Consider the following 18,952-nt stretch of genomic DNA (forward strand, 5'->3'; position numbering starts at 1 on the left):
AAATTGAAAAAAGAGACAGAGGGGCTAATTCTGGCTGCACAAAACCTGGCCTTAAGAACAAACATATACAAAGCCAGAATTGAGAAAACAGTAAGTGCTGCTTATGCAAAAAAAAAAAAAAAAAAAAAGCTGAAGAAACAGTGGACCACCTGGTAAGCTGCTGCAAGAAGATTGCACAAGCTGACTATAAACAATGGCATGATAAAGTAGCAAGAAATACCATTTGTCTGCAAACAAGAACAGGTGGTACCACAAAATAGACAAAGTAATAGAAAATGAAGAAGCTAAAGTGCTCTGGGACTTTAGAATTCAAAAAGACAAGCATCTGTCACATAACACCCCAGACTTAAACAACTGTTGGTAAGAAAAACTAAAATGTCTGGATAGTGGAAATTGCATTTCTTTATAACTTCACAAAGGGTATATTGGCTATGTTATGTATATCAAAGAGACAGCATATTGCTGAATTTTAGGCTGACAAGAAAAGTTGATATGAAGAATATGACTTTTTATAGTTCACTTTAAATAATATCATAAAAATCTGATTGCATTTAGTTTTAAAGGGGCATCAGCAACCGTTATAAGCTGAATTAGGTTTATTGTGCTTTATTATGGTTAAAACACTCTAATTTGGACTTTACTTTTTTTTTATTAAATTGGACTTATCTGCACTATGCCTTACATACTTGGCATTTACTTGTAGGCTGCATGTACTGTGGCAGAAAGGTATTTCATAACTTAAAGAGCCCCTGGTGTTCAGAAAAAAAATTATATAATATTGACTATACTTATCACCAGATGAGGGCGCTCCCATATAAGGAATTACTTTAAAATGTTAAAGGACAAAACAAATCAAAAAACTATGTTGGAATATATTAAACCTGACAATGAAGAGGGAACTCATATGTGCCAAGATGGAAATAGTTTGAAAACTGAAAAACTGTGCAGATAATATGTCTATGCAAGACTTGATACTGTGTTGTTTTTAATTAGTGTCATGTATTAAATGCTTTCTTCATACTTATTTTATATTGCAATGATTGTTTTAAGGATATATTTCACATTATCCTACTCTCAGTATTATAGTGATATAAATCTCTGTTTTACTTTTTTTAAAAATGAGAAATAAAGAAGATTTGGCAAAAATGGGAGGAAGTTGGCAAACACAAAGAAAAGTTGCCAGTTCTCTTATGTTAACAAGCCTCAAAGACTTAGTTATAACTATGAGCCTCCACAGAAGAACTATTGGTCTGAAAAGATGGGGACCAAACAATGTATTATTGTTATTGCTATTATTGTTATTTTTAATCACCGCACAGTCAGCCAGATATTCATACTGGGTTTGGCATTTTTGTCCACCTATCGAGTCCTTACTGAGGACTTGGGATAGGCAGATCAGTCTTTGCAGTAGCTTACCAAGTGGTCCACTGTTTCTTTATTTTCATTGCATAAATGGCACTTACTGTCTGTTGCTGACTTCTCAGTTCTGATTTTGTATGCATTTGTCTTTAAGACTTGGTCTTGTGCAGCCAGAATTAGTCACTCAGTCTCTTTCTTCAACTTTCCTGCTCTTAGCCATTACCATGTTTTGTTAGTATCTGCTTTGTCTGCTATTTTTTTAAATGTACTGTCCATGTAGTGTTTGTCTTCCCATGGCTCCATTCTATTCTTCGTTTGGTCTTTCTTATAGGCCAGTTTGGTCTCTCCAGTAGTCAATAAGCCTTCCTGATATACTAACTTCATTGCTTCTTCATCATTGTCCTTCAGATATTCTTCCAAAGCCATTTTTTCTTCTTCAACCATCTGATGTAACTTGCCACATTCCATGCCCACCTATTTGCCTTGATAGGTAGAGTCTGTAAATGTCACTGTGTGGATGAAGGGCATGATTTATTGTCATTATTTTTCTGGTCTTCCTATCCATTGCTTTTAATTTTGTCAGCCGCCCTGAGTCCGCAAGGAGAAGGGCGGGATATAAATGTAATTAATAAATAAATAAATAAATAAATTTTGCTTGAGTCCAGTCCACTATGCCAGCTGTGTATCTAATGAATAGAATTGCCCAGGTGTTGATTGTCTTCATGGTATTTCCTCCACTGAGCTTAGTTTTTGATGTTTGATAGCCATGGCCTGAGTTATTCAGTATTGTTGACAGAGGAAACAGTGCAATGACAAATAGTAGTGGTGATAGTGAATCTCCTTGAAATATTCCTCTCTTGATATTAACCTCTCCCAATCTCTCAGCATGGACCTGCAACTATGTCTTCCATTGTGTCATCTATCTTTGTACAAGCTTTCTGAAGTTTCTACTGACTCCTATTATTTCTAGGCACTTGATTATACAGTCATGTTGCAGAGAGTCGAATGTCTTTTTGTAGTCAATCTATGCTACATTCAGGTTGGTCCTCCTTCTCTTGCAGTTTTCCAAGATCATTTTGTCAATTAGGAGTTGATAATTTGTTCCTCTGCTATTGGGGCGGTTTCCTTTCTACTCAGGTAGAAAGAAATTGTTTTCAACTAGATGCTGTTGGATTGCATCGGCTACCACCAGTTAGCAATTTGAAAGTTGTTGGTAAGCAGGTAATTGGCCTGTAGTTGCCTGATGTTGCCCCTTTTGCTGGATCTTTCATTACCAGGTAGGTTTTCCCAGATGTTAACCACTCTTCAATTTCACCTCCTTGTAGTATGTTGTTGAACTGCTTGACAGTATATGGGTATAGACCAGTTAGATATTTCAACCATGCAGTTCATCTTCACCTGGTGCTGACTAATTCTTGATCATCCTTGCTTTTTTCCCTACCATTTCTGCTGTTATTACTAGTTCTTTCATTTCAATTTCTTTTTTATTTGCATCCACCTCTTTTAACCAAGCTGCGTCCTTGTTGTATTTCTTTGGGTTATCTCATATCTGTGCCCAGAACTGCACCATTTCTTCTTTGTCAGATACTGACTGCAGTTTCTCTATTGATGGATTGGTAGAAACATTTTTGATTGAATTGAAATTGGAAGTTCTGCTTAAAATTTACAATTTGAGCTTCGTATCTGCTGATCTTCTTGGCTATAGCTGTTATTTGCTGCTTTATTATTTCCATGCTTCCTTGATCTTCCTTGTTTCTAAGTTGTATTTCTTGATTAGGTATTCTTTGGTCTTCTTGTTCTTCAGCTTCTTTTCTTTCATCTGTTCTAGCTTGCGTGCATCTGATCTCAACTCAACTTGCTGATCTTATTTTCCAGTTTAATCTTCCATTTTTGTGGTGCACTGTTTGGCTTTTTTTTCTTCTTTGTTGATTTTGCATCCCAGGTATTCAGTTCCTGTGATGTATTTTCCTATTCCTGTTGTATTCTCACTCTCTGAGAAGATGGCTTCTGCACAGTGATGGCTTGCATTGTATTTACTGACCCCACATGAAACACCCAGCTTCTAGTTTTTAAGGCCCAGTTAAATGAGGTCAGGGTAGGCAGCACATAAGGATAGGAGTGCTGGTGCAGAGGGCAGGCACTGAAACAGAGAAGGCCTGCTTTCTAGGTCCCATCAGATGACCCTGTTTAAGAGATGGGATTCAAACAATGCCAACAGCAGATGAGCAGAAACTACAGGAGACCAATAGTCCATTAAGTAACCAGGCACTATGCCAAGAAAGGCTTTATACTGTATGCAATAATAAGCATCTTGAATTGCTTCCAGAAGGTCACACTGCATTGTGTGTGGCTCACACAACAGAGATATGGGCTTGTAACTGTAAGGCAACTATTAACCAGTGTGACTCACAAAGTGGAGGTGTTACACAAACATATTGTGGCATGCCGTTTACTGCACATATTGCCCCATTCTGCTGTAGATTCCAATGGGCTTTCAAGAACAGCCCCACATGACAAAAATCCACAAAGTTGCCAAGGTGTGGGTGACTGTTCAAACAAATAAGAACAATTGAGGCACAGGAAGAATCTGTGCAAAGCTTTCCTAGCCATAGCTGCCTCCTGTTCCTCATTCAGAAACTGAGAGTTCAGTTTATCAATTCCATCTGATGAAGTGCAACCTCATTCAGAACTAAAGATGGATATCCCACTCCCTTCTAGCACCGATGATGTTACTTAGTTGGATAATGAAACATCTGCAAGAAAACAATCAAGCTCAGAGAGTAACAAGGACCCTCGCTAACCCCTTTGGTATGCCATTTACATCTAACCATAGCTCAGTATTACTGCTGTGATTTTATAGTTGACTCCTATGCAGAGGAAAATTCTTAGTAAGCTAGCAAGAATTTATTGGTTGCTTTCTTTTTGGTGCTTCCTCCTATTCCTTTAGCTCTATTTATTCTTTAGAGCAATATTATAATTAGGGCTACAAATTAAGGGTATATTCTGAGGGGTCTAGGAGAGGTTTTGGTTTCTTCAAGGATCTAATTATTCGGAATCCACCTGTATCCATAATTGTGCCCAGGGCTTTTTTTGTCATAGAACGCCCAGAACGGAATTCCGGCACCTTTTTTGGATGGAACCTTGTAGGGTAGTGAAGGCGGGTTGTATGACGTGTGTGAGTTCTGGCACCTTTTTTATATATATAAAAAAAGCACTGATTGTGCCTAAGAAAATAGGGAGAAGAAAGCTGGCTACATATCCTCTAATCCTGGAATTTGCTCCTATGAGGATCAGAAGAGAACAGATGAGTGCTAGTAAGTGGTACCTTGCTACTCAACTGCTTTGAAACTTATCAAATTCGGTACTCTGACTCGAAAATTTTGTCCCAATACTCATTGTTTGTTTGATATTCAATGCACAAGCTAGAACTTGTCGGTATTGGCTGCCTTGTGATTTACTATGTTATTCCTTATGGGAAAAATTTGTTCGGTATTCATCATTTTTGGTACTCATCATGCTTCTCTGAACCAATTAACGAGGAGTACCAACGTACCACAGTATCCTACTGTTAGTGTTTTCATTCTGCACAATCTTGTCGATCTGGAAAGGAAGTTGAGTATATGGGAGGAATTCTGTTTTGTGTCAATTGCATTTTTTAGAAGCGTAAATTTTGTTAAAGCTGGTCCATTTAGAAAATCTGTATAACAGCCCTGCACATTCTAGAAAACTCAGAACACCCCTAAGTACAATTTTTAATAAAATTGATAGGATAAAAAATTATATAAAAGTGCACGTGCTTTATTCAGGGATGTTATTTTTTTATCTTTATTTATTTTGGCAATCTTTGCCCGACCCTTCAAACAAGTTCCCAGTGTGGCTTTTAAGATCACGAATACATTTATAAAGATAAATTATACACTGAAACCTGCTGCATAATTTAAAGGCAACATGAAAAAGCTTCAACTGGGCATTCATATTGTTGGAAATCACAAAAGGAAGCAGGCAATAAATCATTTAATATGAACAAATAAACAGTGTATCTCCATTCACTGTCCAGATATCATCGGTAGGGGTCAGACTACGAAAAGCTTTTGAAAATGCAGCCTTATTGCTCAGTCTTTATAAAACTGTGCAAAACCCAGGAGCAAGAGCCACTTTTATATAATATTAGAAATTGTTCCTCTTCCGAGTAACTTAAGAAATGAACAAATCACTTATGATTTTTCTGGAAATTTTTGCCTTCCATTAAAGAATGAATGTGTTATCCAAGGACAACCGAAGAAACACTGGTTTGTTCATGTATGTGCACTAGGGATCCAGTCTAAACTTCAGGACAGAACATTCTTTCTACATGACCTTTCAGTCAGTACAGCAAAGCTGTGAAGTTCATAACCCCATATAAATTCTTTTACTGTTCCTTCTCTTCTTGACTTCCCTTTTTGAAGAGAAATCATTCATCAGAAACCCTTTATGTTACTTCTGAACTGAATGAATAGTTCAGAAAGAATAAAAAGCCAATGGAGAAGGCCTCCCCACATCATAGTCATTTGGGACAAAACTCTGCCAAGCCTGAGGTGGTCCAAAGTAGCACAATACAAAAGCAAGGAAGTTGCTTTTGTTGCAACTTGCGTGAGGTTCAGCTCTTTCCTGAGCCAGATTTAAGGTCAGGTGGTCAATTCTAGGGATCTGTACTAGGATATCTTTCTCCTTTGAGTCAAACATATGGATAACTATGACTCTAAGTTTTGGGCTCAAGCCAAACTGACTGCAGAAGACCACTTTGGACTTCCAAAGGGATGCAGAGTCCATCTACATTAGGGGCGTCAAACTCGCAACATCACATGACGTGTTGTGACATATCGCGACTTTTTTGCCATTGCCAGCAATGGGGTGGGCGCAGTTTCGCCATGACGTATCCAGCCCACGGGCTGGCAGTTTGACACCCCTGATCTACATGAAACTGGGGTCGTGCCTTGAATCACCATATATGTTCAAGCTTTCCCAGGGTCATAATTGTGCATCATTGTGCCTGCACTATAGTTGAAAGTGTAATCAAGAAACCCCAAATAATGTAATTTAAGATATGTACTCTTAAAGCAAAATTGATACACAGTACAGGTAGACCTCGACTTACGACCACAATTGAGCTCCGAATTTATGCTACTAAGCGAGACTTCTGTTAAATGACTTTTACCCCATTTTACAACTTTTCTTGCCACTGTTGTTAAGTGAATCACTGCAGTGGATAAGTTAGTAAACTGGTTCCCCATTGACTTTGCTTGTGAGAAAGTTGCAAAGGTTGATCACATGATCCTGGGATATACTGCAACCATCATAAATATGAAATAGTTGCCAAGCATCTGAATTTTGATCACATGACCATGGGGATGCTGCAAAGGTCATAAGTGTGAAAAACAGTCATAAGTCACTTTTTTCAATGCTGTTGTAACATTGAATAGACACTAAACAAACTGTTGTAAGTCGAGGACTACCTATATAAATCGATATTAAGAGTTTTGAAGAGTAAATTTAAAGAGCATATCTTGACACTGTTTCTAAAAAGAGAGAAGGGATCAATTGCAATTCCAAAGGGGCTTGTGCTTAAGAGTCCAGGTGTCAATGCTATATCTGCCTACATAGAGTCATTATGTCTATATAGCATAATTATGTAACTTACCCCTGTGCTTCCTGGTTGCCCTCCACCCGTCTTTTTAATTTCATATTATTGTACTTCCATTGTTTATTTTTATTGTATTGGTATTGTTAAGTTTACATTTGATACTTTTTTTCTGTTTTATTGTTGTAAGCTGCCCAGAGTAGCTCTATGGAGAGATGGGCAGCAAATAAATGCAACAAATAAATTAATTATTTCGTACATAAATAATTAAGGGTGCCTATTATTCTTCTGACCAACTTAATATTATCTATATTTATCCATCCAGACATGTCTTGATATGCATTTTTCAAAGAGCAAGTGAATCTACTCAACATGCATGCACAAATGCACTCCAAGATTCTTTGTATGCCTATTTTTTTTAAAGGGGGTTTATTGTACATTTGAAGTAAAGGATTCAGTGATTAGGTAGGGATAGGAAGAAAATGTTGGAGAAAAAAATGTAACATGCATTTGCGAATGCTCATTTTTTTTTAGTTAATCCTACTCAGAGGTTTGCATATATTTCAAAAGCAAGTAGCTCACACATATTTTGTTCACACTTCGTGCTAGTTCAAACTATCATGTCAAAGTTATATTTTTTTTCCTTCAAAAGGCAAAAATGTACTGTATTTAACTCAAGCTTGAGTCCTGGTGATTTTATGAACACATCTGTGCAGCAACGTCCATTATAAATCAAAATTATGGTTAAAAAGATTACACGTGGGTGGATGATGTAGACTCAGCTGTTTGGTGCTTAGGCTCCCATTCTTGATGCAAGTAGCAAAGTTTCAGGTTTTGTATCAAGTAGTCATTGCTTAACCATTCAAAGTTATGACCGAGTTCCCCAGAGCTACTTATGACCTGGTTCTGGAGTGCTGAAAGTCACACCTGCAGTGGTCATGTGATTCCATTTTGGGAGACTTGGCAATTGATTTGCAGTTATGACCATGGTTTTTTTGCTGTACATTGTGTTAGGAACCATATTTTATTTCAAATTCCTTAATCCCTATTTCTGCCAAACAAATATAATGAATAGAACATTCCATTTGAACTGAATAAGTGACAAATAGAGTTTGATTTATTTTGGGCCTTTATTTTTACCCCATTGATATTTTTGCACTGCTTTAACTTTCCTAATTGTTTTGAGCCCCTTTAATTTAAGTTTCTTTTTCAGTTTGGTACAGATTTTTTGCTCTCTCACAGTATAATTTCCTCTTCCAATATACTTATGAAACATTTGCACCAAGTAAATCCTTTGAGTTTTCCTGAGAGAAAAACTTGGAAGAGGGGTTATATTGGGAAAACAAGAATATCACATTTGTTTGGAAAGTCCTTGGGTCTTTTGGCTGTGGGAAAAGGCTGAAGGAATGAAGATTTAAAGCAACAGAAAGAGCTGTTATAGACAGAAAGCCAATGATATTTCAGACGGAGGACACCTCCATTATTAGCATTTTGTGAATTCTTCTGCTGAGCTTCTGGCTTAAACCAATTACTTAAGGTAAGCATGTTCATGTTATTTTTTTCACTGTTTTTTACAATAATAACTTGAAATTGCATCAGCCTTGATGTTCTTTAATTTGTTTTGTTGACTAAAACAAATACCCTAGTTATTGTTTGAATTTATTAAAAACACAGCTACTCAAGAATAATATTTGGATATCAAGATATCTGTGATTTAACTTATTAAAAATGATTCTGCTTGCACTCATCTCAATCCAACATCCACAGTAAATTTTATTTAGTTCAGAGTACACCTGCATATCATTAAACTGGGTAAGCTTTTGATGTTGCTTACCGAGGGGTTTTATTTAATCAGGCAAGTCAAGTATTTTTTGGTTTCACAACCAGAGCAAATATGTCCACTTAGACATCTGGAAATACAACCAGATAGCCATTGATTTGAGAGGAACAGTTTAAATTAATATTTTAAAAAGACTAACCTTTTTCTCACATACTGACTGTTTCTTTTCACTGCTGTCTAGCTAAGAAACAAAATAATAAATGCCTGCATGATGTAAACTCATTTGTAGATTGTACTGTAGTTAAGATTGTAACTTTCCTAATTGTTTTGAGTCCCTTTAATTTAGTTTTTCAGTTTGTCATAGAAAGCATCTAAATTGTAAAAAGTTGTTTTTGCACTCTCAGTCTAGCAGTATAATTTCAAATGCTTAGGGAAATATATACACACATAGATCATTGCTTTATTCTGTTCAAATGAAATGGTTTACAACAGGGGTCCCCAACCCCCTGGTCCGTGGACCAGCACCGGGCCGCGGCATGCCAGAAACCTGTCGACGCAAACAAGCAAAGCCCCACCTGTGGGATGCAGGCAGTACATGAAACCAGGCCCCCTCCAGTCATGAACCAGTCCTTGATGCTCAAAAGGTTGGGGACCTCTGGTTTACAAGATCATTCTGGAATATAGGGATTTTATTTAATTACAACATTTAAGATGTATGAATTGATTGTTTATTCATAATTGGAGTGTTTCTAAATAAGAATGTCCTAGACATTTGGAAATACCCTTGGGGCTCGCAAATAGAGAGGAGTATTATGCAAGTATCTGATGATTCCTTTTTTCTTTTCTTTGCTGTTATAGCTAGTTAAAAAAAGAAAGAAAGAAACCTTCTCCAATAATGCTAACTCAAAACCCTGCATAGCTCTAGTGATCTGGTTATGAAACAAGAAGATGGCGCAGAGCATTGCATAATGCAGCAGGGAGGGGAGGGGAACTGCTGTGTTTAACTTGAGTGTCCCACTGCTCAGTGTCAAGATCTCTCCGTAGGCTCCCTTTCTGATTTCAAATGGACTTTAAAATGCAGAAACCACACATAAGACAAAGAAGCGTGTGTCAGCAGACTGCTGTGCTCTTATGGAAAAATGTAATGTTGAAGTGGAGAATGAGAATGCAGAGTTTTCAGGCAAGTATACACCTTTAAATGAGGTTTTTAAAGGAGCTCCAGTTCTGTTTGTTTTCTTCTGGTTTTCATTCTCCCTTTTTAAAGGGAAAGTCAAGAAAATGACTGCTACAATTGGAATAAAAATAGCTTGCTTTGTGTTCATTGCTCTACATGGTTGTTGAAAGGCATTGTTTAGGGATTCCTTAAAGTTATCCATCTGTTTATCCTTTGGTGCCTTCTTTATTTTATTCCAAACAAGAGAGAATCTAGTTCAAAACAGCTACACAGAAGTGCAAAGTGTCAACAATTTATGGGAAATACATCCTGTTTTCTTCCTGCCTTTTTCTGTTTATGAAGACCTTAACATGTGGATAGGCTAAAGGCTGCCAAAATTTCAGCAAAAAAAAAAGAGTACAGATAGTCCTGAACTTACAATCGGTCACTTAATGGACATTCAAAACTATGATGGGCTTCAAAAAAGATACTTATCAGGCATCCTTGAAATTACAACTGCTGCACACATCCTTTAGTCAAGTGATTGTGTTAGGGTGCTTGGCAAAGACTCACATTTATGACCATTTGCTGTGTCCTGCAGAAACAACTTGCAAGAAACAACTTGCAATTGTTTCTTGCTGACAGAAAATGGCAAAAAATGCTCATTGGTTATGCTGGATTTGCTTAATGACTGTGTGGTTTGCTTAGCAACCACATGATTTGATTAATGACTGTGACGATTGGCTTTACAACCATCATAACAATGGTCATAAAATCAAGTCTAATCACATTCAAAATTTGACCCCTCCCTCGGGCTCAGCCTGGTCATCTCCTACAGTTCTCATTCTGAGTTCTTAATGCTGTATATTAATTAGCATTCCTCAACATTATGCTTCCAAGCCAATTAATACTATTATATTATTACTTTGCTAAGATGTATCTCTGATTTGTGGTCTCCAGGAATGGTTCTCGACCTTGGCTCTTCTCTTTGCAATAATACTATGGACAATATTATTGATAAACATTGGACCTCCTCAAGAAGTACCTTTAGCCGTCCTTGGGAAACCTTCCTTTAATAATACTGGACTTAAAATTGCTTATACTCCAAATTCCACGTTTGCAAAAGAAATAATGGACAAAATAGAAAAACAATCTATCCTGAACGGTATATCGGTATTTTCTTTCAATACCAAGTAACCTTTGTTTCTGAAGGAAAAGTATGTTGCTATCAATGAGTTATTTTCAAAGCAGATTATAACCTATCAGCATTTTTCTTAGAAATTAGACATTGTGTAATTTATTTAGGTTTTTAAACATTGTTTTCCAAGAGTGCTTTTCTATTCCAACTTTATGGTGCCAAAAATAAAGCTGAGTGAAGTAGAAAGGATTCTAAACCCAAATTATACTGTGTTAGGAATATATTTCCATTTGTAATTGAAACTATGTCTATTCGGAAATATTAATTTCTTCTTTTTAATTACTCTCAAGACCCAAAATTAAAGTGCAATCAAAGTTTAATGTAATCTGAAGCTCACTTCTCTGCTTTTGCCCTGCCAACAACCCATTTTAACAAGAATTACATTTTGAACCGGTTCAAACAACAGAAGTGGATCCATCAATTGGCTCAAATCGTACACAGAGACAGACAGAAACACACACACACATACTGTCTTTTGGATCTATTGATGGCTGAATAGATAGTGTTCGAGAACCAAATTTTAGGTATCTGCAGAGGAGTGACAAGAGACGGCAATTTACAACATGTGTTGTGATACAAATTCCACCTATTACAGGTAGTCCTTGACTTACAACAGTTGGTTTAGTGACCATTTGAAGTGACCTATGACTGTTTTTCACACTTATGACCATTGCAGCAACCCCCTGGTCACATGATCAAAATTTGGACGCTTGGCAACTGGCATGTATTTATGACGGTTGCAGTGTTTGGGTGTGTGTGATCATCTTTGCAATCTTCTGAGAAGCAAAGTCAATGGTGAAGCCAGATTCACTTAACAACTATGTTACTAACTTAACTAACTTTAGCCAGATTCAATGTCCTTCCAACAGCTGTTACTAAAGAAAGATACAAATTTTTTTCCCTTCAAACAAAGAGTTGGAAGGGACCTTAGAGGTCTTCTAGTCCAACCTCGTGCTCAAGCAAGAGACCCTATACAATTTTAGAAAATGGCGATCCAATCGCTTCTTAAATCCTCCAGTGTTGGAGCACCCACCACTGCTGGAGGCAAGTCATTCCACTGATAAATTGTTCTAATTGTCAGGAAATTTCTCCTTAGTTCTAGGTTGGTTCTCTCTTTAATTAGTTTCCATCCATTGCTTCTTCTTGATGGAACACATTATCCTCTACTATCCATCTATGTAGGAGCACGCCAGGAGATATTATTTCCATTTTTTATTAAATACCCTGGTCATTCAAATTCATTTTAATCTGACTTCATCTTTCTGTCTACAGCCAAGTACTGCTCAGTTGTCTGCAGTTTACGCTGTAGGATTAACTCTAACCCCTCTTAGATATTTCAGATATTTTAGAATATTTATATACTGTATATACACATTTCTTTTATTTTAATTTTATTTTAATTAACCATATCCTACATGCTGGTCTATGACTGAATAAAGATTTGGTTGAATGATTGATTGATTGAATACTTTTGCCAAGTCCTGCCTTTTTGAATATCTTCATGGAATGCTAGATTGATGCACCTAGTCAAATATCTAGATGAGACATTTTTTTCTGTGTCACTCCTGCATGTGATTACACATATTAACCAGATTTTTGTGCTAAAGGTGTAAACACAAAAGTGATGGAAGATGAAAAATCAATGGAAGCAGCCCAAGTGGAAGATGTAAACCTAATTGGAGTGGTATTTCAAGATGAAGTCTCATATCGACTCCGATTCCCTTTCCATAAAATGGTTTCCCCAAATGAATATGTTTTAGAGATAGGTAATTTATGATGTTTTTGAATTTATGTTCCAGTTTCCAAATACCTACATGTCTACAGGAAATTTAGATGCAGATTTGGGCTTTTGCACTTCTGTAGTCTTATATGTCATTAATACAACATAAGAAATGGATTTCCTTCTTTATATCAGTTGTACAGATACACATTTAAATAATATAATTCTTTTTTAATGAGATTGTAACATATTTGGCCTCACTGCATATGACAGCACCTAGCTGACCTTGATCATCTTGATAAAACTATTATAATTTAAAACTTTAATAAAAATTATATACATATAAAAGAGAAATTACATTGAGTTCAAGCGTCATGCCCATTGTGTCTAGCTAAATATATCGTAATGAATGTCAGCCTTATTAATATGGTATTAAATAAATTTTATGCATAATAAAATAACATTTTTATTTCTCTTTTGTAGATTACTGTTACAACATTTCATCACCTTATTGTCCAAATACAAGCTATTGGTTTGGAAGCTTTATATCACTGCAGTCTAGCATTGATAGTGCACTTATTGAAGTAAGTGAGATAGCTTTAATGTATTTATATTTGCAAGTTGCATAACCTGGATGCTATTACCTTTTTGAGAGAGAGATTATTGTACATTGATTGAATTTTTATATCAACTGATATACTATTTTTTGTTGTTATCGTTGCACATTAGTTCCCATAACAATTAGTACATCAAGGTGCAATTTTCAGAGGTCTGAGTGTCCCAAAGCTATAATACAGATTTTATATTCTTGTCAATGGGCAGAGACCTAACCTTAATAAGGAAGAAAGAGCCAATTGCATGTACAGATAGTTCTCATTTAGTGACTACAGTTGGGATCAGCAACTTGTGGTTAACAAAGTAGTTGCTAAGTGAAATATCATGATTTTACAATTTTACTTCAGCTTCCCTTTGCTTTTTACAAGCTGTGAAGGTCATAAATGCGAGGATTGGTCACAGAGCTTTTTCATTGTTGTTATTGTGAATGATCACTAATGAGGCAATTGCTAAATGAAGACTATCTGCACTTTCCTCCAGTATTTTTGGCAGTTGGATAAAAGTCAAAATTAGCCTCTCTGTCTCATTCTTCAACTTTCTTGCTTTTAGCCATTGCTAGGTCTTGTTGTTATGTGCTTGGTCTGCTAGGTTTGTGTGTGTGTGTGTGTGTGTGCGTGTGTGTGTGTGTGTATGTCTATGTCTCTGTGTGTTTGTGAAACAATTCCTTCTGAATTCCATCCTTTGCTTCTTCTCGGAATAGGACAGTGGATGCTGCAGTTACATAATATTTAGAAATCACCAGTGGAACAGCAGGCAACTCACTTAAAAACCATTAGTTAGTCAGCAGACTCCTCAGTCTCCTACAGTGGGCAAAATCATTTTTAAAATTCAAACAAGATAGACTATTTAACAGTTTCAGACATAATCCTGCATGTTGCAGGATTCAGGATACAGAGTGTGGCTCCACTCCGCAGTGCCACATAAACCACACAGCATGCCATGAGAATTTAGCAAAAGCCAAACAAAGTCAACAGGCTTCCAACAGCTTTTTCTATTTATTCTTTCATACTTCCCCTAGCGCTATTGTTTCTCTTCCTTTTCTCTCAAACATTGAATTGTAAGCTACTCATAAGATGTCCCCTTTCTGGTTCATATAGTTCCATGGACATTTCTGATGTTCTATGACAAGGGCCCCCAACCCCTGGTCCGTGAACTGGTACCAGGCTGCAGCACACCAGCAACCGGTCCGCACAAACAACCAAAGCCCCATCCACGGGATGCAGTCAGCACACAAAAACATGCCCCCACCGGTCCACGGAAAAACCTCTCCCCACGTAACTGGTCCCTGGTGCTCAAAAGGTTGGGGACCTCTGTTCTATGACACATTCATGTCAGAGATATGTTTAATTTAATTAATTATGTCCAACAGTGATGGCTTTGAGGGGATTGTGTTAATTGTCTTGGGTTGCTATGTATTGTATTCACCATGATTGCTGCATACAGAATGATTTATTTGTTGATATTTATGTATTTGTATCCTTTTATTATTTTTATCAGCAACTCAAGGTGGCAAACATACCTAATAATCCTGCCTCCTCCTACTTTCCCTACAACAATAACCCTGTGAGGTGGGTTGGGCTGACAGAATGACTGGCCCCAAGTCACTCAGCCAGTTCCATGCCTAAGGTGGGACTAGAATCCACAGTCTCCTGGCTTTTTTGATTGCACAAACATGGACTGAATTAAAATTGAGCCTCCTTCAAGCTGAGCTTGAGGTCTAGCCCTTTAGTCACATACCCATGTCGTTTTCTTCAAAACAATATCATTGCCACCTTCTGGAATACTTTTTATAACTTCTTAGTCCCCTTTACCGCCTTAATATTCCTTGAGGTTTCCCATCAGCTTATGACCCTGCTTAGCTTCCTAGCCCAGGCAAAATTGGCGAGGGGCTACCAACTGCTGTGAAGGTAGATTTATCTGTTAAGATATGGGACAAAAGAAAATGTGCAAAGGATTCAAAACAACTAATAGAAAAATATGAACAATACTAATAAATACACTTATTAGTTTAAAAATCACTATGGAGATTCTCAATCATCCAGGTCATGGTTGTCCCAAAGGTGCTTTTTTTCCTTTGGGATAGTTTAAAAATACTTTTGAAAATACATTAAGATTGTCAAATTTATATTTCAGGATGAGGGGGAGGGAATCCTTTGGTGTTGTTTTGCATTTTTCCTCTAAGTTCTTCATATTTTAATATTTCCTCTTAATCTCAAAATTGAAATTTGATGACCATAAGTGGTACAGCCATAACTGGTATAAATAACATATCTGGTGTGGTGTTGTGTAGGTGAGTATTTCCATCTCCTAGGGAAGCTACCAGTGATTTCAGAAATGTATTGTTTTTTATTTTTAGCGGATCACCAATCATTCTGTTTGGGAAGAAATGCAATCTATTAATGGCATCCGTATGAGATCACCATTTATTATGCCAGGAAATGAACTGGAGAATTGTCTACTCACATGGGTCTTATCACTATGTTTTTCACCGTTTATGTATTTCTTGGCACAAACTCTTTCAAGAGAGAAAAGGAAATTAAAGGAGGTGATGAAGACGATGGGACTACGAGATGCAGCATTCTGGTGAGCTGTGGTTTCTTTTTGTCACCTGAAACCAGCAACTTCATGCGAGAAAAGAAAGCAGGAATCCACTGCTACTTAGCACAGAATTAAGCCAAGCACTGGTCATGAAACTGTTGCTGAAAATAGTGATTCTGTGTTGTTGTTTTTTCTCTCTCTCTCTCTTTTTGTAGGCTTTCCTGGGGTTTGCTGTATGGTGTGTACATATTGATTTTGTCCTGTGCAATGGCATTTATTTTGAAACATTTCTATTTCCACTTGAGTAACATTTCTACATTGTTTGTTCTATTCTTCCTTTATGGCATATCGAGTGTAAGTCCTCTATGTTTGTTTTCAGCGTATTTCCTGAACTGTTGAAATTCGTAATAGTTAAACTGCTTCAATGTCTGATTGAACTTTCTCAATATACATTTCTGTTTTGCTGGAGGGAAATTCCTGGAATCGGGTGAGAAGGAACTTGTATAAGTTAAAGGATTCCTTCCCCTGCTTTTTCCTCTGCTTTTCTGTTTCATATGAAACAGCCATAATGGAAGGGTTTGAAGGATCTTATGGTGCCAAAATGGCTCCAAATGGGTAGGTTATTCCCTTTAAGGCAGCGGCCCCCAACCTTATTTGTAGCAGGGACCGGTTTCGGAGAAAACAATTATTGTGACTGTATGTGTGCGTGCAGACACACACACACCAGAGAGAGAGAGAGAGAGAGAGAGAGAGAGAGAGAGAGAGAGAGAGAGAGAGAGAGATCTCAGATCTCTATTACTGCATGAAAATAATGCATAGATTATTGCATGGAACTCTTTGCAATTCATATAAAATGGCACAGATATATTTGGGGAAGTAATTTAATTGGATATTATTGCTAGTGGCCTTCAAAAAGCATGTATTCTTGAAAATTGGATTACAATCAAATATATATTAGGTGGATCATTGTGAAATTTATTNAGAGAGAGAGAGAGAGAGAGAGAGAGAGAGAGAGAGAGAGAGAGAGAGAGATTCTTTATACATAGTGTATGAATGTATATATAGCCAGATGACTTTCCCCCGTAGATACATATAAGGAAAAAATGTACGGTAACTTGTAAACTTACTACTTCATTGATTGAATTGGATATTAGCAAAGAAAACATTTCATCTTAAACTGGCAGTTTTCTCTCTTTCAGATATGCTTCTGTTTCATGATGAGTGCACTCCTAAAGAAGCCCAAAACCACTGCCTTTGTTGTCATCCTCTTCAGTCTTTGTTTTGGACTCCTTAGCATCACAACCACATTCAAGATACTGCCTTCAGCTTTGGAATTAATTTTCCACATATTCTGCACATTTGCTTTTGGTGCTGGGCTTTCAAAGGTTGAGTATGATGCTGTTTCTGGCATTTAAATCCCACCCTTCTAAGTATGGTAGAACATGCCTGATATATGATAATGCAGAGATTCTGGTCACCACTCTGTCTTTCTATTTCTATTCTGATACATAATCTACAAATAACTCTGCATAAATACAAAATGGCTTTTGATTCCATTCCATTCCATTTTTTTAATTTCATAGACTGAGTTCATGCTTACGTTTCTAGGAGACTAAAGTCTGATTTGTTAAAGGTTTAGTTAGATTCCAAATATTTGTTCTTCCTTGCCTGTTGTTTGTTTATGACGCTGTGGACTTTGTTTTTTTCATGCAGATTCTTTATTTCCAAAAATGTGGACAATCCCTCAGTTTGTCAGACATAATGTCTGAGTCATTCACTTTATTCTTGCTTTTTGATATTGTTTTATATATGCTGCTGACTTTCTATTTTGACAAGATTGTGCCTGGTAAGCATATTGTGATGAACATATGATAATTAGCAGACTGCCTTTCTGCAAATTGCATTTCTCTATTTCAGGTGTACTTCTCTGGAACTGATCATGTAAATTAATGCTGCAATTTGTCTGTAAAATACCTTTGTGAAAAAGGAGGTCCATTGCTTCTTTAGATTTATTGGCTTATAGTACATTTTAATCTCCTAGATACAATTTGTTCCCTCAAATATAGACAGTCTGCATTTTTGGATCTTTGCTCCCTATTCTATTTTCATCCAAAATCTCTTTAAAAACTCAGTAAAAAATGCACAACCAAAATGATACAGTGTCTTAATTCTGACATTCAGGATAAATTTAGAATAGTACAAAGGGGCACTCCTTATCAGTGTTAGCAATGAAAAAAAAAGCTTTTAAATCATTTTGCAAGGTAGATCTACACTTCTGCACTGGCAGTATCCTTCTCCACTTGCCTGCATATAATTCCACTTAATCTGTTATGGAAAATAAGAATTATTTGTTTGGCAAGAAAGCCACTTCTAACTATAAGTGAGTCCTTCCTGACAGCACGCTGGGTTTGTTTGTTTGTTTTTAAATTTGTTGTAATGCTGCAAGGTGTACTACAAGTGAAATGGCCATTCATCACTACTGAAGGATACATGTAGGAAAAGAGTAGGCTGAGCTGGAAAGCGGAGTAAAAATGTCATCAGTTTGGAGTCATTGTATTGCCACAAGAGACCCAAGTCCTGCCCCCTCTGAATTCTGTTGATCCTTACCTGTTGTCAATTTAGCACCACTGGCCATTAGTTAATCAGATTCTTATGAACAGATAGCAACAATAAACTCTTCTGTGCTTTGAACTCAGTGAATGCTCCTGGCCATTTGCACCTGCCAATACATTTCAGAATGTATTCTACCCTAATCAAATAAGTTTTTTGGTTAGTGTTGTGTCCCGGGACTTGCAGCAAGCAAGCCCGGGCGGTCGCCATGGCAACGGGCTGCGGAAGCTGCCCGGGGCCAGACAAACTGGCAACAGCTTGTGCGCATGCGCGGGAAAGCGCGCGCTCTGTAACGAGTTTACCCGGACCGTTTGTGTGGCTCTCAGAGCCGGTTGTAAGCTGAGAAGAGAAGCAGGAGGCCT

General features: G+C 37.1%; 1 protein-coding gene across 1 annotated transcript in view; it reads left to right on the forward strand.

Annotated features, from left to right (window-relative positions):
- The first annotated feature begins 12,720 nt into the window (after nucleotides 1-12,720).
- LOC107282567 (ATP-binding cassette sub-family A member 10) overlaps nucleotides 12,721-18,952 on the forward strand; it is a 54,620-nt gene continuing 48,388 nt past the window's right edge. The window contains exons 1-6 of the mRNA XM_029283034.1: nucleotides 12,721-12,873; nucleotides 13,311-13,411; nucleotides 15,799-16,025; nucleotides 16,196-16,334; nucleotides 17,180-17,365; nucleotides 17,694-17,826. Coding sequence (XP_029138867.1) covers nucleotides 12,732-12,873; nucleotides 13,311-13,411; nucleotides 15,799-16,025; nucleotides 16,196-16,334; nucleotides 17,180-17,365; nucleotides 17,694-17,826 — 928 coding nt within the window. The 5' untranslated portion in view covers nucleotides 12,721-12,731. The remainder of the gene's footprint in view (nucleotides 12,874-13,310; nucleotides 13,412-15,798; nucleotides 16,026-16,195; nucleotides 16,335-17,179; nucleotides 17,366-17,693; nucleotides 17,827-18,952) is intronic.

Source organism: Protobothrops mucrosquamatus, unplaced genomic scaffold, assembly GCF_001527695.2.
Source record: "Protobothrops mucrosquamatus isolate PMUCROS unplaced genomic scaffold, P.Mucros_1.0 scaffold9, whole genome shotgun sequence".
Taxonomy (NCBI): Eukaryota; Metazoa; Chordata; class Lepidosauria; order Squamata; family Viperidae; genus Protobothrops; species Protobothrops mucrosquamatus.